The sequence below is a fragment of the Colletotrichum acutatum genome, assembly GCF_030867785.1.
Source record: "Colletotrichum acutatum strain CBS 112980 chromosome Unknown BDZ83scaffold_7, whole genome shotgun sequence".
Classification (NCBI taxonomy): Eukaryota; Fungi; Ascomycota; class Sordariomycetes; order Glomerellales; family Glomerellaceae; genus Colletotrichum; species Colletotrichum acutatum.
The window spans coordinates 246,935-267,735 of NW_026849001.1; the positions used below are offsets into that span (position 1 = coordinate 246,935).

General features: G+C 54.4%; 5 protein-coding genes across 5 annotated transcripts; 3 read left to right on the forward strand and 2 right to left on the reverse strand.

Moving 5' to 3' along the window:
- Window positions 1-1,865: 1,865 nt before the first annotated feature.
- On the reverse strand, window positions 1,866-2,658 carry BDZ83DRAFT_602251 (uncharacterized protein). Its single transcript, XM_060507153.1, has 2 exons — window positions 2,468-2,658; window positions 1,866-2,392 (listed from the first exon to the last, which is right to left on the reverse strand). The coding sequence occupies exon 2, from the start codon at window positions 2,345-2,347 to the stop codon at window positions 2,033-2,035; it is 315 nt and encodes a 104-aa protein (XP_060370339.1). The 5' UTR covers window positions 2,348-2,392; window positions 2,468-2,658; the 3' UTR covers window positions 1,866-2,032.
- A 6,390-nt stretch (window positions 2,659-9,048) lies between these two features.
- On the forward strand, window positions 9,049-10,504 carry BDZ83DRAFT_747505 (kinase-like domain-containing protein; the record flags this gene model as incomplete). The annotated part of the gene is made up of 6 exons (XM_060513448.1): window positions 9,049-9,094; window positions 9,156-9,328; window positions 9,385-9,468; window positions 9,518-9,866; window positions 9,918-10,316; window positions 10,371-10,504. 6 exons carry the CDS (start codon window positions 9,049-9,051, stop codon window positions 10,502-10,504), a joined length of 1,185 nt encoding a protein of 394 aa, XP_060370340.1.
- Window positions 10,505-11,910: 1,406 nt separating this feature from the next.
- BDZ83DRAFT_647057 (MIF4G like-domain-containing protein) lies at window positions 11,911-14,494 on the forward strand (the record flags this gene model as incomplete). The annotated part of the gene is made up of 4 exons (XM_060510038.1): window positions 11,911-11,989; window positions 12,064-12,536; window positions 12,591-13,668; window positions 13,722-14,494. The coding sequence occupies 4 exons, from the start codon at window positions 11,911-11,913 to the stop codon at window positions 14,492-14,494; spliced, it is 2,403 nt and encodes an 800-aa protein (XP_060370341.1).
- Window positions 14,495-14,964: 470 nt separating this feature from the next.
- Window positions 14,965-16,941, forward strand: BDZ83DRAFT_602262 (ribosome biogenesis protein ytm-1). The gene is made up of 2 exons (XM_060507154.1): window positions 14,965-15,318; window positions 15,393-16,941. The coding sequence occupies exons 1-2, from the start codon at window positions 15,222-15,224 to the stop codon at window positions 16,745-16,747; spliced, it is 1,452 nt and encodes a 483-aa protein (XP_060370342.1). The 5' UTR covers window positions 14,965-15,221; the 3' UTR covers window positions 16,748-16,941.
- BDZ83DRAFT_689469 (Sec8 exocyst complex component-specific domain-containing protein) lies at window positions 16,927-20,767 on the reverse strand. The gene is made up of 2 exons (XM_060511293.1): window positions 17,957-20,767; window positions 16,927-17,894 (listed from the first exon to the last, which is right to left on the reverse strand). Exons 1-2 carry the CDS (start codon window positions 20,536-20,538, stop codon window positions 17,246-17,248), a joined length of 3,231 nt encoding a protein of 1,076 aa, XP_060370343.1. The 5' UTR covers window positions 20,539-20,767; the 3' UTR covers window positions 16,927-17,245.
- Window positions 20,768-20,801: the final 34 nt, after the last annotated feature.

The window sequence follows — 20,801 nt, forward strand, 5'->3', positions numbered from 1 at the left end:
GGGGCGGATTCTCTCGACGGAGGCGGGCGATAATATTGGCCAGATCGGCCGACCAATCCGGGCGGCGACGACACGGCTGCAGGGACAAGCCAACGAACTACAGCGACTGAGAAGGCGGGGATTAGTCAGGCCAGCCCACAGCTTTTCAATATGGTGCTTCATGCCGTATTGAAGGCTAGGCCAGCGGAGAGACAAGGTACGTCGCGATTCCTGAGAGGAGTGTGCCAGGACTGGCTGGCATACTTGACTGGCAATGGCGAGGTACGTCGTAGAATTGACGCTGTCAGCCCGAAAAGCCTTCAGGGCGAGCGACAGAGAGAGAAGACTGCGCGAACTTTATGGCACATTGCGGCTTATGTGAGGCTAAAATTCCCTCCGTCCGCGTTTGTCAATCGTGTGGTCACTGGTCCGTATGCCCGCGTCGCCCGTTCCTTCGGAGGTTTCATTTCGGCAGCGACAGGGCACCGAGCTGCAGACTGGATGCCGGGACGGAAGAGGGTCACCGTTGGTGTGAGAGGTATGCGTACATGTGGTGGGTGGGTGGTGGACATTGCTGGATGGGAGGCTGCGCGTTCGATGACGAAGAACAATAGCTAGGCGCATGGATGAATCTCGGTTGCCGTAGCAGACTTTGGTCGAATCTCAGGTCCTCTTTGGAGACGGTGCAGTGAGCTGATTGAGACTCGAAGAGGAGCTGAGCTTCAAACACACGAACCCCTTGGCGAAGGAAGCTGACGACGTTGACAACCTGTGCTGGGTTTGTTCAAAGTAAAGTCTCAATGGCCGAGGTGGTAACAAGAGCCTAGGTGCCTTTAGCCGACCTCTGGGTGGTGTGTGTAGTTGTGAGAACTTTGAAGTCTCACAGTGAGCCGCTGCCCGCATGGTTGGGTTCACAATGTCTAGCTTCCTTTTCCTGAATCCTGGGAAGCTGCGTGCGTGCCGGCCGGTCTAGATGTGTCCCCTGATCATTGAGGCTCCTCGTTGCGTGGTACGGTACGGTACGGTACGGATACAGCTCCTGTTCGGCCGTGGTTGCCAATGACACCTGCCACGATCCACGGGGAAATGCCCCTTGCGGCTGGTCGTGTTGAGCTCGCCTCGCTAGAACGGCCGGACTGAATAACATGACTATCGACACCGGGGCGGGGGGAATACCCAGCAAAGAGGAGCAGCTCAGGAGCAGGAGTAGGAACATGAGCTGGAGCCCTGGATGCGCCTAGAGTGCCAGGCAAAGGATAAAAAAAATGATCAGATGCTGCTGACCTCTGGTGGTCCAGGTGAACCTAAAATCCATCATTAGCGTCGCATGAGAAAGGTCATGAGACCTGTTTGTATCCAGAAAAAGACAGACCGAACCCTGGGGGGGCTGCGGCGCAGGACGGGTTCAGGTAGAGAAGTGCCTTTGCTAATAGTTCCCACAGCCCACCACGCTCCGCTCCTCTTTCCTCCACAAGGGGCCCAGCCAGCCCACTGCACCTGAGGTGATGGGGGTGCAAGCCCGCAGTCTGCAAGTTAGCGAAGGGATATCTCTCTCCGTATAGCATGGTAAGGTACGGAGTATGTACGGACAGGCTTGCTCGTGGGCTGTGATGTGTGTTTTTGTCTTTCCAGAGTCCCTTAGGTTCCATTCCTTCCTCATAAGTTTTGCATCCATAGGAAGGCAGGTATTTTGTGTTTGCGAGCCCCTCCTTCCCGCCGTTGAGCTTTGGCCCTGGACTGCCATTGGATGACAGACAGTCCGCTGCTGGCGGCCGGCCTGTCTAGCACTCCGTACCTAAGGTGACGAGGTGAATGGAAGCATGTCACATGCATCGAAAGCTTAGGTAATGATCCATCGTCGAACCTGCCCTACAGGGTACGGATACAGCATGGCAGCAACACGCGATTATATGGAGCACGTGGACAAGGGCCCTTGAGCCAAAGTGACGGCGTGACGAGAACAAATCGCAGGCCTCTTGCTGGAGTCCCGGAAAGGCGCCAGCGAGTCGTAACCACCAAATCACAATTCCCAAGCACCCAAGTTGCTTCCAAGTTACCAGAAAGGCAGACCAGCCGAAAAAATAGACCCGCCGTTGCTTGCTGGATCCAGGATGTTGGTCAAGAGGCTCAAGAATCCATGCGCTTCAAGGCTGCATGATTCAACAAGCTTGCCCATCCAGTATCCAGTACGGAGTGCTCCTTTCTCGACTCTCAGTACCTTAGTTAGTACTTCGTACTCCGTACTGCTTTTGTTATTATGCTGCTGCAAACTTTGGGCGCACGTTCTAGGTACCTTATTGAAGCCCAAGCCCCAAACAAGGACCAGGAGCTTGGACCGTGCAATGACGTAGGAGTCTCTCATCAACATGAGGCATTCGCAAATAGACCAGCTGTCATTAATTGCTGCATCGTTGTAAGCATCGTCAGTAAATAACACATCCAACTGTAGTTGTCCGCTTGACATGATCGGATGCTAAAGAGGTGACAGCGCATCTGCTCACCCAGATGGTTGTGGTGGCTTGCAGCCGTAGCGCACTAATGCCGATGTCCTCGCGACAATCAGATAGACGTTGGACGAAACCAAATCTGTGTTGGCTCGACTGCGCAACCACCAAGTAGTCGGACGAATGAAAGCCATGCCCATGCAAAGTCAATGGCTTTGATGGCCCCTGTACTCGGTGCAAATTCAACCATTGTCAATCCAGTGTGGTCATCTTGGCTGTCGTTGTCGTTCAACTTCATCGTTGACTCGTAGCTGGCAACGTCGCTTGCGAGGCCTACCTAGCGGCTCTCACATCTCGATTGCGGCAAGGGAAGACACAGAACCAGAAGGCAGATCCTACTCTGCTGTCACGCCAAGGGTTGACGGACCTGGGCAATGGCAACCGATTCGCGCGACGACTCCACTTGGTTGTTAACAAAGAGCATCCGCTCATGGGAATTGGTGTCATGCTGTGCCTCCATCAACTACTGTACTGTACTTGGTCCGTCTTGCTAATGTAGTGTTGCTGCGGTACTTCGTAAACGACTTTGTGGTCCTGGAGAAACACCAACTTCACATTCGCGAGCTCCAGGCTCCACCCTCTCGGCCCCTCCTCAACGAGACGCGAGCCACAACCACGACTCTTGCTGGGCTCACTGCCCCGCACTTGGCCGTTTCCTCCACACATGGGAACGTCGTCATAGGACCTTTCAGACAAGTCTCTTTGGCGGGGTTGGGGCCCTAGGGGGGACATGGCAATGTCCAAGGAGGAGTGGGAGGATCCAGCAGCACAGGAACCCAGAGCCACAACAAATGCAGAGTTTCCGTGGACTTTTGAGAGAGAGGGAGAGAGTTCCAAAAGTCCACATCTGGGTTTCCCTGAGACTCTTTGCCTATCCCATGGACGGCGAGATGCGCAAAATCCCTTTGCTTTCCCCTTTTCTCTCACCCCTTCTTTGCTGTTGGCCGCCCGCAGCAGGGCACGCACCAAGGCAAGCCGCAAACCGCAAGCCACGGAAGCTCTGACCATTGATTAGTACCAGCTCTATCCCTTCCCATCAACCCAGCCGTCCGCTACTCATCGTAGCTCGGCGAGGTTCAACCCAGTGACTGCATCCCTGCTCTTGCATGTCCAGACGGCCGAACAGACTGTCAGAAACGACCGGAGCGTCCTGGACCCCATTCGAGTGCAGAAAATATGCGGCGGGCGAATCCCAATATAAAAGAAAGCATGATGTGAAAACTCTTTGTCCACCCACAGCGCCGCGTGAACAGGGGGCTCTGCAAATCCAAGCCATCCACAGGCTAGATTCCTGGAGTCGCTGGACATGTTGCTGGCAACTAGCTGTCGCCAAATTGGCCGTCAAGCTGCTTGAGATGTAGAGAGAACAATTCGCAAGGTGGTGTGTAGATGAGCCTGCCCTCCTGCAGGTAGCCAAACCTCCATCGGTTGTCGGATGTGGCGACTATGAACTGCAAGATTCTGCGATTGCCTTGACACTATATTGATCTTCCGGATTGGGAGTGTCGCTGTCAGTGCGAGTCCAGCCGAGTCGAAGGCGCCATGTCGTTTCCACGCATGGCTGACCCGGAAGGGTCTATTGTTCTCTGTCTTATTGGGAAATCTAGTCGATTCACAGTGAACATTGAATCTTCAAGGCAACGATCAAAACATCTCGTGCGGCGTCCAGGAGGCGGGCAGGGCCATTGGGACTATGGCGGGCCGCGGAAGAAATTGAAGTCGGGTTGGAAGAACCGTGCGAGTGCCTATTGGACCCTGCAGAATCGGGGCCGCTCAGCAGGTCGGTCCTGAGGCGCATTGGTAGCCGGCTACGCAAGATGCTAAGGTAGTGCGTGCCTTAATCACATCGACTTGTCGCGCGTCGTGTACTAGGATGATACACGTAGAAGACCCAGCAGGTCAGCTGGCCAAAGGTACCCGGCAGTACCCTAGCGAATGACAGCGGATTAGTGGACACGGCCCGTTTTGGTCCAAGGTACGGCAGCGTATGTGGGATGAGCAATCTACGAGGGCTGGGAAAAGAGGGGGTTCTGGCACGTACATGATGGAAGTGTTATGGGTGATAATGGAGGTGAAAGGGAGTTGGCTGCTTCAGCATCCATCTCAACGGTAGATGTCAAGGAAGTATTCGTAGGCAAGCAAGGCAAGACAGGCAAGGTAGTACTAAGGGGAGGCAGGGGCAGTTGCTACTACCTAAAGGTACCCCTCCTTACCTTACTGACAGTCCGACGGCGTCTCGAAGAAACTACCAGCCTATTAGGTAAGAAAAGTAAGTAAGGTAGGTAAGTAGAAGGTTCCTTGGGTTTTTATCCTCAACCACTCGGGCTTGCCTGCCTGCAAAAGCCGCACCGAATGTTCTCTCGAGATGCTGTAACTACAACTAGATTATCATGAATGTGTTGGAAAGGTTCGTGACAAGTCGATTCTTTTCTTTACTCTTCCCACTTTGTCTACGGAGTTTACAAATGGGAGACCCAGTCCGAACCCAAGTTTCTCTTCAGGTAGGCACGCAGATGCATACTACCTCATGTGCCTGCGTGCGTGCCTACCTTACCTCAGGTACTTGCTGACCACATCGGGTACAGAGTACTTGAAGGTATAAAATCAACTAAGGCAGAACGAGTGAAAGGCCGTGGTATCTACTGTGCCACCTACCTTACCATGACGGAAGGCACATGTGTACTTGAGGTAGGTAATCTGTAAGGTGGTAGCTTCCATTGAGAAGAATAAGACAGAAGAGTACGTATCCAAATGCTCGTAATTGGCAAGACCTGGGCAGGTGGGAAACAGCACAGGTACATACTGAGGCAGGCCCGGTTGACAGGAGCAAACAGGGAGGTGCACATCCATTGGGTTTTTGACTTCCGCTTGCCGAGTTTTAGCGCCTGCCTCCCCGTCTCAAAATGAGCACATGAGCAAGCCTGGTGCAGCGGGTCCTTGTCTGGAGACGACGAGGGGACGACAATGAAAGGCTAACCTGGAACCATTCGAACTGCGTGTCCCGCCGGTGCTCGGTCCCCACTTCACCAGAGCTCTGGACTCAGCCTGGACTGTCTCTGGACTCTACCTCCAGGGACTGTGTAATAAGTTAGACTCGATAAGTGTGCCGAGATGCACACAGCACGAAGGAAGGAGCATTCATTTGATCTGCTCTTTACCCGTTGTGGGCGGGCCAATTTATTGACTTGAGTTGATGACTCTGCTCACTGTTTACTATTTAGCGGCACTCTCGGTCGATCAAGTTCCAGGATCAGGTACCATAGGTAAGGCACTTTGAACTCCATGTTAACTTGGATTCTATCTCGTGATTTTCCTGGGCGCCTATATGCTGTATCTTCTGACCAAAGCTCGTTCATTGCAGGTTGCTCATCACTGCTTGCTTGGCCTACTCCGAGCTTACAATCATTGGCAAAGTAGGGCAACGATGTTAGTTCTAACAAAGTGCCTGGGTTACCTACTGCCCGACCTTGTCTGGCTCAGTTGTCTCCAACCTGCCTCGAGCAAAAGCAGCGTGCCGTTGATCATCTCAAGGTTTGACTTGAGTCGAGACTCGACAAAACCATACCATCTGGCACTGCAACGCAACAACCCCCAGTGCCAAAGTTTGAAAGCTCTTCAGTATTGAAGTACTGTGGTTCAAACAACACTCTGTCCGAACCGCACGCAACCTTGAGCTACTCTCCGGCACCTTGAGCACGGCACGCCGCACGCCGGCCTACCTTGCTTGATATCCTGGAGACCTCCGCCGCCCCTCTCTTGACCCCGCGTGGCCTGCTCCTTCGAGAATCGTACCCTCACGTTCTCGGCGACATGCCCTGGACTACATCACTTGATTTGACTAACAATGTAGTTCCCATTCTGTATGGACGGGGATGTGGTCTTCGCCATCTTACTGTCTATTCGGGTTAATGCTCAATCTCGATTGTGGTTTAGGTGATCAGGCTGGGGCCTCTTATTGCCACTTCCGGGAGCCGCTTCATCGTGTCAGTCACTTTATGATACAGGCCTTACAACCTTGAGGAAGCAGTCAAGCAGTCCATAGAGTTGACAAGTCTGAAGTTCCTCCAGTTACTTGCCTGCTTACCTTCTTTCAAACTATCACAGTTGACACTAAATAATGTCGAGCCCGTGCTCTGTTCACCCCCAGGATTGTGGGCAACTCAGGCACCAGGCAGACAATTTGGCGATGATGGCATCGCGAAGAAGGCGGATGAAGAGAAGGAAGTCCGAGAAACAGAGTCCGTGTAAGATTTATCTTGAGGGGCGTCTACCTTAATTGTACGTACATGACTTGATAGTAGGATAAGGAGAATTGTCGAATACAAAGGTGATGGCGTTGTCGTATTCTGGCAGAGTCATACTAGCCGCGGCAAGTAGCAACGATGAGGTAAGCTACTTAACTAGGTACCTTGCCTTGGACGACGATGATGTCTTCAATTCATTTGGCCTATGCATTTTCTGGTGCATTTTTATTTAGTTGTGCTGTGTTTTATTGATTTTCCCTCCCCTTCAGACTGTATCTCAGCACCCCAAGGCCCAGGCGCCCAGGTAAGAAAGCATGGTAGGTAGGTAGGTAGGTCACCCCCCCCCCCTTGTCCCAGTCACTGGACTTGGGACGCACTCCGTCATTCCTCGTCCAGCTGCGCGCGCTAGTCTGCCCTGCCGTGTGGTCCGCGAGGCCTCGAGCCCAAAAGGCAAAGACCAAAGAACAAGACGCACAATCCACCCCCCGGGCTGCGGGCTGCGGGCTGCCCCTCTTTCAAAGTACCTCCCTACCTCTCCCCTACCGTGCCTTCCTTACCTTACCTTGCCTACTCCGTACTCCATCCACGTCTCCACCACCGACCACTCCTTCCCACCAACCAACCCACCTCGCGTTTCTCTAAACGGCGTGACAACATCCTCTTTCTCCCACCTCTTGGGTACCCAACCTGAACTTCACCAAACCTCCCCACCCCCCGTGCATTGCTCTTCCTCTTCTCACCTTCAACTGGCATTTCGCCTCGACTTTCGCCGTCTCCAGTATACAGATACCTCCACGCAAAGCTTCCCCCCTCAGCTACCCAGCCATTACACCCATCTGTCCTCGAAACCACTTCGGTTCCAAATCTCACGATCCTTCTTCGCCGCCCGAAGAAGCACTGTCTCCCGTCTGCCCATCCGCACCGCACCCGCACCCGCACCCGCACACCACCCACCCCAGCAAACCAAAGCTCCCCAGGGCAGTCATCGCCTCTGCTCCATTTTCTCTCTCTCGCAACGCACCTTGCCTGTAGCCGCCGGCCGCAACTACTCTGAGAGCACCACGAGAGGAGAAAGGTTCAATCTGCCATCTTCTTGTCTTCCTACAATCCCGCCTTCATCGACAATTTCCAGTCATCGTAAGTAATTCTTGCCTTTCTCCTTCTAGCTAGCCCTCCCCCATCCAATTCCTATCACTTCGTGTCCCGTGAGGCAGAAACATCATCATCCTCCTTGAGCTTGCTTGCTTGGTCCGCATGCCCTGCCCCTCAGCGACGTGCTGTTCCGTCATCACCACATTCCCCCTTCCCAGTCCCCTTCCCCCTTCTTTACCACTCGCTTCCACAACGCTGGACCGCAATCCGCCGAATCTTGCCCTGTTTCTCGGCCCGTCATCAGCAGCTCACCTACACGCAAGAGAAGTGGTCTTTGCTGTGTGGTGACATTATTTCCCGCCCAAGGTGTTTCTAGGTAAGGTAGCTGCCTCGCTCGCACTACCAGCCTGCACGTACCTGGCATTTTCCCCTCTGCCTGAGCGAAAAATCACCTCACTGCGTGCTGCATGCATAGCGCAGCGCATATACACACAACACTGCCCACCCCCTCTTATCCTCTCTGTCTTGTCCTAAACTTGTCCTGTCCTGGCTTGCTCTGCCCTCCTCTTCCTCCTCTGGCTGCTACCTTACCTTTTCCAATACTTCCGCTTCTTCTGCTCCTCGCCTTGCCACCATTCACCTTGCATCGTCGCCATCATTCATATTCCCCTGCCCTGCCATTTTCTCCTTCTCCCTGTCAAAATACCTCCCCACCCCGCACCCCTCGACCGTCCGTCCGTCATCCTCGCTCATCACTGCTCGTCGCACAACACGCTCCATACCCTGCTCATCGTCAACCTATCAATCACGATCAACTTGTTCAAATCTCACACTGCCAGACGGCCTGCTAATCAACCAAACCACCAGCTCCTTGGAGATTGCCAACGTCGACTCTGAAACAAATCCAGAATTTCCTTCGCGGGCAAGACTGAACCGACCCCCGACGCGAATCCGCTACCGGCGCCGCTCTCAATTACAACCTGCCTCGCGACCATCCATTTCTTTGGCTCTCGAAACAAGCGATTGGTTCGTCGGCTCCCTACTTTACTCTCGTGCAATCACCCTTGCCCGAATTCCACGCCAGCGAAGCATAGTTCTCGTCCTCCGCTGCCCATCACGGCCCGTCTTCGAGTCTCGGATCCGTTACCCCTCACTCCTCTCGATCTCAACTCGCCCAACATCGGCCAACAATAGCAGGGCTTTGCCGTGCTGACAACACCTTCCGAGCCATGGCGCAGAACCGCCCCGCCGCCTTCAACACTCTCAGAATGGGAGGTAAGCTAAACAGCTAGCTGGAAATCAATTTCTTACACTGCCATACTAACGCGACCGCCAGAGGTTATTCGCGAAAAGGTCCAGGACGGGATCACTGGAGAGACAAGAGATCTCCAGTACACGCAATGCAAGATTGTCGGCAACGGCTCTTTTGGTGTCGTCTTCCAAACCAAGCTCTCGCCCTCAGGAGAAGATGCGGCTATCAAGCGTGTCCTCCAGGACAAGAGGTTCAAGGTCCGCCCTCATAGCCACTGGCCTTGTTTCGCTACGGCATGCTGACTTTTCCAAAGAACCGTGAACTGCAGATCATGCGGATTGTCCGGCATCCCAACATCGTACAGCTGAAGGCCTTTTACTACTCCAACGGCGAACGCGTAAGCATCGCCCTATGCCCGAACCCGAATACATGCTGACACGACACAGAAAGATGAGGTGTACCTCAACCTTGTCCAGGAATTCGTACCCGAGACCGTTTACCGTGCGTCCCGCTTCTTCAACAAGATGAAGACGACAATGCCCATTCTCGAGGTAAAGCTTTACATCTACCAGCTCTTCCGCGCTCTCGCCTACATCCATTCGCAAGGCATTTGCCATCGTGATATCAAGCCTCAAAACCTTCTCCTTGACCCTACCTCAGGCATCTTGAAGCTTTGCGATTTCGGTAGCGCCAAGATCTTGGTCGAGAACGAGCCAAATGTGTCGTATATCTGCTCTCGATACTACCGTGCACCAGAATTGATTTTTGGTGCCACAAACTACACTACCAAGATTGGTGAGCTCATTGACACCGTGGACGACCCCCAATGCTAACAATATATGACAGACGTATGGTCTACCGGTTGTGTTATGGCAGAACTGATGCTCGGACAACCTCTATTCCCTGGAGAGTCAGGCATTGATCAATTAGTCGAGATCATCAAGGTCCTGGGCACGCCAACACGAGAGCAGATTCGCACCATGAACCCTAACTACATGGAGCACAAATTCCCACAGATCAAGCCGCATCCTTTCGCTAAGGTCTTTAGGAAGGCTGATGCGAACGCCATTGACTTGATCGCGCGCCTTCTTGAGTACACTCCTACCGAGAGACAAGCAGCGGTGGAAGCCATGGTTCATCCCTTCTTTGATGAGCTGAGAGACCCGAGCACGAGACTGCCCGACTCTCGTCATCAGAGCGGCGAGATTCGGGATCTGCCACCTCTCTTCGACTTCACTCGCCATGGTAAGTGTTGTACTCCGAATATGACCGCTTCGTAATGTCTAACAACTTTGCTAGAACTATCGATTGCCCCGAACCTGAACCACCAGTTGGTGCCTGCGCACATCAAGCCCGTACTCGCAGGAAGAGGCTTGGACATTGATAACTTTACTCCGATTCCAAAGGCCGACATGATGGCCAAACTGGATTGAGCCAGTCGAGGACTTGTCCAGGAACTCAGCGCACTCGTGGATCGTTCTCGACTTATCTCGGCTGCAAGCCTATCGTTCGACCAGCGCACACCGAGATGGAGTTATTGCATGCAGCGTAGGGGCATCGGCCTTGACTGGACGATGGACTAAATGATGATGAGATGTTGAAACGTGCGATAACGACTTGAAGCTGGACTGCATCGACTGCTCGAAGCGCAAAGGCTTACTGGCGAGGATTTGCGAGGTATCTTGTGCTTCGTCAAGTGTCAGCCCCGCCACTACAGTGTAGAGGAGGCACGGCAAGAACTGGGCTATTGGGGCATGCCTACGGGTTCTGCAATACATGGCTACCTTTTCATAGGAGGCTGCATTGCTGCGTATTGCAAAAGACGCCATTCTGGACTATATCACGATACAGGATTCGGGATGGCTTTCACTTTGTTCTTCACCTTGTTACCGAAAACGCTCCAGAACGCTTTGGCAAACGATTGTCTGGACGGTTCAGCCTCACCTTCCTTCGTCTTCTCGTCACTCAGTGTGGTCTGGCAAGACTTCCTCAATTACCGGAACTCGGGAGTGCGTGGAAGACACTACGTGCGATTGTGGGGTTAAATCATCTCATGGTTGTTGGTAGAGAAAGGGGGAAGCTCTGGAGTCGGGATGCCCTCTCCTGTTGGTTGGGAGACGTGGGCGGTAGGTCTGGATTGGTATTAGGCATGATTCCGAGGAAAAGATTTTAGCTTTCTCTGTTTATTCATGGCAACGCAACGATGGCGAGCCAAGGAGGTCAATTAAAAGGGTCGGGACTGGCTACTTTGCTCAGACATTGGGAAAGACTGCTGTTATGAATTTGGCTTGGAGTGGCCTAGCAGAATAACTGCATGGCAATCGACTCTATTCTTCATTCTGGGCTCACAGCCGGTACTCGCTCGCACTCGTTTGCATTTGGTGATGAGTTATTGTCGACCGCCGAAAGTAAAAAACTTGAAGCTGAGAGACCATTTGGCGAGGTCTGGTTCACAGAAAGGTATTCACGCGACGTAAGGGTACGAGGTGAGGTAGGTACTTCGCGATGGCAGGCACTCTTAGGGTACCTGGAAGTATGTCTTCCCTCTGCATCTGTGTGTTTCTGCCTCAGGCCAAAAAGCAACATCTGATGGTCTTGACGGGCAGGCAGGGGCCACCGGGGCCAATGGACGCGGCCTGCACCTACCTGAGTACCTTAACTTACTGATGCTAGCAGGGGAAGCTCGTGTCTTTCCTCCGTCACTTTTCGACGTGGATCCTGCCTCGAGGCTACGTGCAACTGAAAGGAATCTCGTCCCCGGTTTACCAATTGACCTTCTCACACACATATCATTACCATATCTAACCTTGCCCAATCATCAAATACGCAGCAGGTTGATATGGGCGACTACGAGAGAAGACGTTACCATGGTGGCGGCGGTGGTGGAGGCTACAACAACAGGAAGAGAAGGTATCGAGGTAAGCTTTTCTCCCCATCGTGCCCCCAGTCTCTGTTTCGGCGCAATCCCACTAACTGACTCTGGCCACGACAGACGACGATGACAACGATCACCGACAGTCGCGACGAAGGATCGATACCGCACCCCTTCCCGTGAGAGTGCGTAGACAACTCCTCTCTCTCGCCGAATCCCCGCTGCGACGCTGGCATGAAGAGGTTCAAGGCATCGCGCACGTCGTCGCCGAAAACGCTGAGGACGCCGAGCTCCGCGAGAGCTTCGTCAGTCTCGTCTTACAGCTTTCGCTAGAACAACCGCTCAAGACACCGTTTGTCGCTGGTGTGGTTCTTCTCGTTAACACGCTCAAGCCCGAGATTGTGGATGAGGTTCTCACCAAGCTGAGCGCTGCTACTCAAGAGAAGATTCAAGCGGGTGAATGGAGAGATGTGAAACTCTATCTCAAGTTGCTCGCGTGCCTACAAAGCTCTCTGGACGGCGAGGGAATTTTTCCCGTCCTCGAGGAGCTATTTGGCCGAGCGGTAGACTTGCAAACCGCGAGCTCTGATGACGTAGGCATCCCCTATCCTTTGCTACGTTTACCCGAGTTGCTGACATGCTTGTAGACGATTGGCACCGAGCTTGTGAAGATCATTCTTCTCACAATTCCGTACATCATGTCAGCAGCGCCCGATCAGTGGCTCCAAAAAGCCGCCGACCTGATGGACAAGACCGAAATCATTGCCTCGGAACCTCACGCCCTGCAAGCTCTGATCGATCCGTACCTTCCTGAGAAGCAAGACCAGCCCACCGGGTCCATGAGCTTCATTGGTATGCTCCAAAAGCAACTGCAGCATGAAGCCGCCAACGGCTGGGGGTTATCTTGCCTGCCTAGGCCCTGGAAGCTGCCCCTAGAGGAGATCGAAGCACAAGAGAAGCTAGACAATGCTACGAAGCATACCCTCCCCACCATCACAGTACCCGAGAAGATTGTCGCTGGATCAAGGCCGCTATTCCCTGAAGTCTACTACTCGGTTTACAGCACTCAAGACGTCGAGTCTGTCCCGCCTGTGACGGATATTGCAGCGTCACTGGTCAGAGATGGCTTGGTTGATACGATCAACATTCTCGACTTCAACCGCAACGTTACTGCGCGGTATCTTATTGACCTAGACTGCTATTTCTCAGACTCGACTTTCGTCAAGCGTGCAACCCCCTTTGATAGACTTCGGGACGTCGAAACTGGCCGCTCAACGTGGAAGCCCGAGGATGTGGCGGTAGATGCCGTATTTTCACAGCTCTTCCAGCTTCCACTCCCGGAACACAAGCTTGTTTACTACCACTCAGTTCTCACCGAGGCCTGCAAGATTGCGCCAGCGGCAATTGCTCCCAGCTTGGGTCGAGCAATCCGGCACATGTACCGCAACTCCAGCCGAATTGACCTGGAGCTCTCTCAGAGGTTTGTTGACTGGTTCTCGCATCATTTGAGCAACTTCGGCTTCACTTGGAAGTGGACGGAGTGGGTCGATGACGTGTATCTGCCTGACCTTCACCCTCAGAAGGCGTTCATTATTGGCGCTTTGGACAAGGAGATCCGGCTCAGTTTCGCTCAGCGTATCAAGGGCACACTGCCCGAGCCATACCAACCCCTCATTGGGCCTGAAAAGGAAAAAGATGTTCCGGACTTCAAGTTCAGTGACGAGAGTAAGTGACGAGCTACGATTGCGAAAAGTTCAGCAGACTGACAGAATCGATAGGTACGCCCTTTTCAGCAGAGGGTCGCGAGATCGCTGCTCTGCTGAGACGCAAAGCACCTGACGAAGAATTCCAGCCGATTATCGAACGAATCCACTCACTTGCGATAGAGCGCAGTCTGGATCCTTTGGTGACGAGTACCGATGTTTTTGTTACAGCCGTGTGCTGGGTCGGATCCAAGTCGCTCAGTCACGTGCTCGCGTGTATCGAGCGCACCAAGGATCGTTTGCTTGACGTTGGCGCGGCATCTGAGGCGGCTAAGTCCCAAATCATCACCGCAGTCATGTCGTACTGGGCGGCGCAGCCCGGTGTTGCAATTTCTATTGTCGAAAAGCTTTTGAACTACTCAATACTTTTGCCCATTTCGGTTATTGAGTGGGCTCTTTCTGGAGGCAGCCACGTGCAGGGACAATCTTCGGGCGATTCTTTGGCGCAGCCTCACGTCTTTGAGCTGGTGTTTGGTACCGTGTCCAAGGTGACTGGCCGCGTCAGACAGCTTCTGACCAAGGAGTCCGAGGCCGACGAGGATTTGAAGGAGAGAGAGACCAAGGCGATGCGCGATCTCTTCAAAGCGATGGAGGATGCACTGGTTAGCTGGGCTTCAGGCAGCAAGGATGAGATGATGGAGGAGATGGACGGAGCCGGTCAACGTGATGCCCTGCTTCGCCGCTGGGGTGAGCGTTGGCTAAGGGCGTTCCGCCGAAGGTCCGCCATTGAGGAGGCCTTCATTTCAGAGGCGACCAAGGAGCAAGTTGCTCTTGACAACGCCGTCTGAATCAGCCCGACTGATAATAACATGACGAGCGTTGTCCCTCGTTTTAGGCAGCGTGCCTTCAGTATGTACGATTACTTCAAAATGGTTCATGGGTTAGCAGTGGACCAGGCGAAAGCTCTGGTGGATATGAGATCAAGGTTTCCGATCTCGACAAGGTAGCTCAAAACAGACTCGGAATTTTTCTTAAGGAATCGGTGCACAATGGTGGTTTGAATAGCCAAATGGGTGACCCGGACACCGGAAAAACCCATCAACGTCAATATTCCCCCTAAGGTTTGATTGTGATGGCGGGGAAGCCAACGACCTAGGGTAGTGAGTAGGTCGTTTATGACTGGAATACCAAGTACATCTAAATCAACCAACCCCCAGTGCTCAAAAATCAACGGATGCGGGGCATTCTTCAGCCTGGTGGCGATGGCGGTGGTCCCTTTTTGCGCTGGAGCTATGATTGGGCATGCCTAGTTCGGCGGGGTGGAAGTCTCCTGCAAGGCTGACATCCAGCTTGGGGGAAAGGAAAAAAAAATTGGAAGTGCCCCGTCTATCAACCACCGAAATCAAACATACGTAAAACCAATCGAAACCACTCTCGCTGCCCTCGGACTATCAACTCTTCACGGGAACAAAACAGTTAAACTGCCCGGTATTTACGAATATTAGGTTCGATTTCGATTCTTACACGCAAGCTTCAAGCCAATCGCAACAAGAAAGATTCTAGACCCTCGTCGCAATGGAGTCCTCAGTGGCCCAGGTGAAGGTGAACTTCACGACAACCCATGAGGATTTGCAGTTGGACGAGAGCAAGAGACAGTTGATCGTGCCCGCAGGTATGCACGCGCGACCGGATCCCACGACCCAATGGCTTCCCCCCAAAATCTAACCTTTTGCAACTCGTCTACAGACATTAAGCGATATGGCCTCTCAAGGATATTGAACTCCGAGTCCATGCTCAACACATCCTCTCCTGTGCCTCTCGACTTCCTCGTCAACGGAACCTACCTACGGACCACGATCGAAGAATACCTCAAGGAAAACGGCCTCTCCTTCGAGACGACGCTCACGCTGCAGTACGTCCGCAGTCTGCTGCCCCCGGTCTACGAGGCATCCTTTGAGCACGACGACTGGGTCGCCGCCGTCGACGTACTCTCTGCCACCTCCGCCGCTGGCCGCTGGTCCGGCGATGCCCTCGCCCACGGCCAAGACCGCATTCTCTCCGCCGGCTACGACGGCCTCATCCGCATCTGGGACGGCTCCGGCCAGTGCCTCGCGACCTCCCCCTCGGCCCGCGCCGGCGGCCACGCCAAGCTCCTGACGGACGCCAAGTTCCTCTCGTCGACGCAGATCGCCTCCGTCGGCCTGGACCAGAAGGTCGTCGTCTGGAAGTATGCCGAGTCGGCCGACCGCTTCTCGGGCGAGCTCAAGCCCACGCTCGAGCTCCACGGACACAAGAAGATGATCAACTCGCTCGCCGTGCACGGCACCTCCAAGAAGATGCTCACCGCCTCGGCCGACGGCCGCGTCGGCCTCTGGCTGGCCTCGAAAAAGGGCAGCCCGGACGTCGACGCCGACGACATCCCCGCCACCCACGCCAGCAGCGTCAAGCGCGCCAAGCTCTCCAACTCGTCCGTCACCGTCCCGCAAAAGGGCGCCCTGGCCATGATCCAGGCCCACGCCGCCGACGCCTCCGTCACGGGCGCCGCCTTCCACCCCACCGACGCCACCGTTGCCTACTCCGTCTCGGCGGACCACACCCTCCGCACCCTCGACCTCACCACCGCCAGCGTCGTCTCCACCCTCACCACCCTCCACCCGCTCCTCTGCCTCGCGCCCATGCCGCGCAACTCCTCCCTCGTGGCCGCCGGCTCCTCGGCCCGCCACGTCACCCTCCTCGACCCCCGCGCCTCGGCGTCCGCCACCTCGGTCCTCACCCTCCGCGGCCACGCCAACATGGTCTCAGCGCTCGCGCCCTCTCCGGACAACGACTACAGCCTGGCGTCGGCGTCGCACGACGGCACCGTCAAGATCTGGGACCTGCGGAGCGTGCGGCCCGCGACCAAGGACGAGGGCGGCGGCAGCGTCAGCGAGGCCGTCTACTCCATCGGCCGGGAGTGGCTCAAGGGCAAGAAGGCGCCCGCCGGCGGCGAGGGTGTCAAGGTGTTTGGCCTCGCGTGGGACCAGACATGGGGTCTGGTCAGCGGTGGCGAGGACAAGAAGGTGCAGATCAACAGGGGGAGAGATCTCGTTGCTTCTTCGTGAGAGGATGACGGGTGCTGTGATGATGTGAGTCAGGATTGTGAGAAGTGTATGGGATTGTAAAAGAGGAGAGAAAAGTGAGAGGAGATGTGGAAAATTCATGATTTGTGTGCGTGTTTTCGTGTACATGTGGTTGGGAAAAGTTTGCTGGCATTGAAAAAGCTATAGACTACAAGAATAATACCCCCCCCCCCCCCAAAATTTGACCAAGACTTGCAGGTTGTCATCCCTCCCAGATAGTAGTGATGGTGGATAACGACAACTCTGGTTTGCAAGTCGTAGCCACGAGGTGGGACTGACACCACATGATAGAGTCAAGTCCAGATGATGTCAGTAACGCTCTTCTCTGTTTCTCTCCATCTCCTGAACGCCTCGCAAAGTGCAAAGTATAGGTAAACCACAGCCAGCCGGCCATGATTGAATCAGCTACACATCATCAGCCCTGGTAAAACAAACCACGTCTCTCTACTTCTTAGCCCGGTGTAAAGCCCCAAGGTGTCTCTAAGTCTGCCACATGTGCTCACTAAGCCCGAGCATCTTATCCGCCATCTGCCTCTTGGCGGCGCTGGCAATCCCCCGCTCGGGGTTGGACAGCTGCTCGCTAAAGCACAGCTCCAGCAGCGTCCTCAGCTCTTCGTAGCTAAATGTATCAGACGGGTCCGCGTGCTCGTCCTTATCCTTGTCTTCACTGGCCTTTTCGACAATAGCGTCGGGCCCCTTGTCAAAGAGGGCAAAGTAGTTTGACGCGCGCGCGAGGTCGACGCCCTCCTCCACGTTCTTGAGGTTCTGCTGCAGGACCAAGATGTTGAGCTGCATGCGGCCGCATCCCTTTGCATTCATGGGCGAGACGAAGGCGGCATTGGTGACTAGGTAGTCGTTGATCAACAGCCCCAGACCAGTGCGGATGAAGGCCGTCTCCTTGGCGCGGAGGTACCGCGCAATGGTCTCGTCGTAGAGGACGAGGTCCGAGTTGAGATTGAGGATTTGCGGATCCGGTTCCGTGACTTCTTGATCGAGGAGGTAGGGGGCAGTGTCGGTAGACAGGGCAGTGCGGAGGGAGTAGATGATCTCGCATCGGATCTCCATGTGGAGGGTCAAGAGCGCGGTGCCGGCAAGTTCCTCAAACGACGAGACGATTCCATCGAAAGCCCTGATGTTTTTGTTAGTAAGGTAAGAAGGGTATGGGGGCTTCAAGAAGAGGAGAAAACTTACTGGACGGTCTCCTGTGTCATTGGAAGACACACAGGTCCATCTTCGTTTGTCGCCTTGTTGGGGTCGTTCATGAGCGTCCACCGCTTGCTCGAGCCTCGGTTCATGTTTGGGCGGGAAGAGTCGGATTCGTTGCGAGTAATATGACGCAGACCTGAGATCTTGACTGCAAGCCACTTCATACTGGTGTATAAAAGACAAAGAGAAGAGATGGTATCCTTGTCTTGGATGATGTCGGCCATCTCCATGCGCTTCTCATTGGTCTGAACAATGAGCAGACCGACTTCCTTCTCAAGAAGTTCGCGCTCCAGTGTGTCCGATATCCACAGTTGCTTAATGGTTTCTTGGACATCGCCCTCCTCTAGAGCCATCGCTGCCGACATGCGTAGCTTTGTGGGCTTGTCTGGTTGCGCCTGAGTTTTGCTCACAAGTGACTTATACCACCCAAAAGCCCGATCGTAGTATCTCATCATTTGGGTAATTATGAGCGTGCTCAAAGCTTGATCGTGTGGGATGGTGCCCAGCATGCGGCAGAAAGCTGTGACAATGGCAAAGAAAGCTGTTGTTCCCTTGAAGACGGGGCGTCTGGCAACTTGAGTCCATTCCTGGTCTTGCAAGAATGTATCAGCTTCGCCAAAGATGGTATCGCTCAGCTTTCCGAGAGTCTCATCCAGCTGAGGCTGGAAGACGTTGACCAGGAAGTTATCCAGGAAGGACGTCAATGTGCTGGTGGCGAGATCTGAGCCCGGTGGTACAATCATCTTGAGACGCTGAAGGAAGACAAGAGTAGGAGGGAGGAGCAAGCTCATGTTAAAGACGCTGGGCTCGACCAGAGACTTGTATGTACCAGTTGTCTGCTTGTTCTCCCAACTTGTAGCGCCTCCTCCTCTCTTGGTGCTGCCTTCGGGTACTGGCCGCTTCTTGTCAGCCCCGGCCTTCCGAGAAGTGTCAGTCAAACCGGGAACAGCAGATCGGATAATGCTCTCAAGAGCCTCGTATTCAGTCGTCATGTCAACAGCCTTGGGGTCGCCCTCAGAAAACTTAAATAGGTGCTCTCTAGCGGCATCCTTTTTACCATTGGCATTGGTCCCAAGCTTTGGTGATGTACTAAATTGGTACACGTCGGCGTCCGTGGTAACGTAGTTATGCAGCAAAGAACGAATCTCGTTCTGGTAGAGATTCCAAAGCTCCTTGAAGCTACCCAACAGGGCGCTGTTATTTCCAGCACCTTCTCGTCGGATGAGGGCCTTGATCGCCTCGTGGAAGACGCGGTGACCCTCAGCAATAGCCTCAAACTTGCCAAAAAGCGTCCACAGGAGATCGTAAATGACGTCTGCTCTCATTTGGGTCTCTCGACTGCCGTAGATGTGCAGTCCTTGAGAGTTGGCCGAGCCGCCGCGTAATGAGCTGGGATGCCGTTGGTCGACCTCGTTAAGTGTCTCATTCACAATGGTAAACAGCTCGACAGGCAGTCTCTGCTTGAGGGTGTCGACAGCCGTCTCTAATCTTCCCAGCTTGTTAAGGGACTCCACAAGCAGAGACACGTATGAGAAGGTGTCGGCCTCCGGGTTTTTGGCCGGATCTTCAGTCGCTGATGCTTCGAAATCCATGGCGTCCAAGACTTGGTGGAAAGGGGCGATGGTGATTGATTCGTAGTTGCCCTCCTTGAGAGCGCCTTGAGTTTTAGCCAGGTTCTGCCACCGCTCCTGACAATACGGCGACTTGAGGTACAGGTGCTCATGAAGCTCCTCAACCAATATATCCATGAGTGCTGTGTCCTGGTTGGCAAGGTAGCCCCTCAGATCGCTCAGCGCGCCGATATCATCCAGCTCTGGTTTCCGCAGCTTGCGCAGGGCATTCTGCAAGACCTCGACTGCGCTTAGGAAGCGCTTCTCGGAGATGCGGGCCTCTAGCTGATCCGGCACCAGACGCAGCTCCTCCAGCTCGTTAAGCGTGGTGAGAAGCTCATCGTAAGCCTGCGATGTGGCCGAGAGTTTCTTAAGGTCCGGGTCCGACGTGCAGAGGCTCACCTTGGACGTCAGCAGGGAGTCCTTGAGCGTGCGCACCCTCTTCTGAGAGGCCTGAATGCTGCCTTGGATCTTGTGGAACGTTCCGATCGAACTGTTGAAGCCCTGGTGGTGCTCGTGTACGATTCCCTTGAGGGAATTTTGCAGATAGTCGTGCGTCTGTCGGAACTGGTTGTAGTCGTGTGCGCGGCCTACGGAGCTGGTGTCGAGCAGCTGTAGGGCGAGCTGGACGGGCACGCAGTCGGTCTGGCACATTGCCGGCCACTCCACCTTGACGCGCTCGAGGACCTGGCCAATCTGTCTTTCCGCGTTCGTCTCCTGGATGCGCTCGCGGCTACGGACTGGCGGCGGGCCGCCGCTTCGAAGTGTGGGTGGTGATCGGGGGTTCATCGCTGGCGGTGATCCCACGGCGTATCGGTCGCCGCCGCCTCCTCTGTCGCTGCCTGAATACCCATTTCCGTATGGATCGTAGTCCTCCTCTTGTCTGCCAAAGTTGCCATATCCGTTGCCGTTGCGGTAGCCGCCGCCGCCGCCGCCGCCGCCGTACCGATTGGACATGGTGTGGGAGCAGGTATGTGAAGCGAATTAGGTCGGTAGGGAGGGGAATCGCATCGCGAACGAGGGGTCGTCAGGGAGTGAGGACCGGAAAGTTTCGGTAGAGAGCAATGATCGGCTCGAAGGAGAGATGCGGTGCTTACTCTTGAGTTAATCGTGCTGTCAAACTGTTGGTGATCGGGCGAAGGGGGGTGAGAATTCCAAGTCGATGAAGTTGTATTCGTGGTTGAAGTGGACGGAGCTTGTCAACCTGGAAGGTCCTGGCG

Excerpts from the sequence above, each read along its gene's own strand:
- BDZ83DRAFT_689469 (XM_060511293.1), bottom strand. The coding sequence starts at position 20,538 with ATGTCCAATCGGTACGGCGGCGGCGGCGGCGGCGGCGGCTACCGCAAC. Across the intron at positions 17,895-17,956 it reads ATGACACAGGAGACCGTCCA|GGCTTTCGATGGAATCGTCT; the intron begins GTAAGTTTTCTC and ends CAAAAACATCAG.
- BDZ83DRAFT_602251 (XM_060507153.1), bottom strand. The coding sequence starts at position 2,347 with ATGTTGATGAGAGACTCCTACGTCATTGCACGGTCCAAGCTCCTGGTC.
- BDZ83DRAFT_602262 (XM_060507154.1), top strand. The coding sequence starts at position 15,222 with ATGGAGTCCTCAGTGGCCCAGGTGAAGGTGAACTTCACGACAACCCAT. Across the intron at positions 15,319-15,392 it reads ACAGTTGATCGTGCCCGCAG|ACATTAAGCGATATGGCCTC; the intron begins GTATGCACGCGC and ends ACTCGTCTACAG.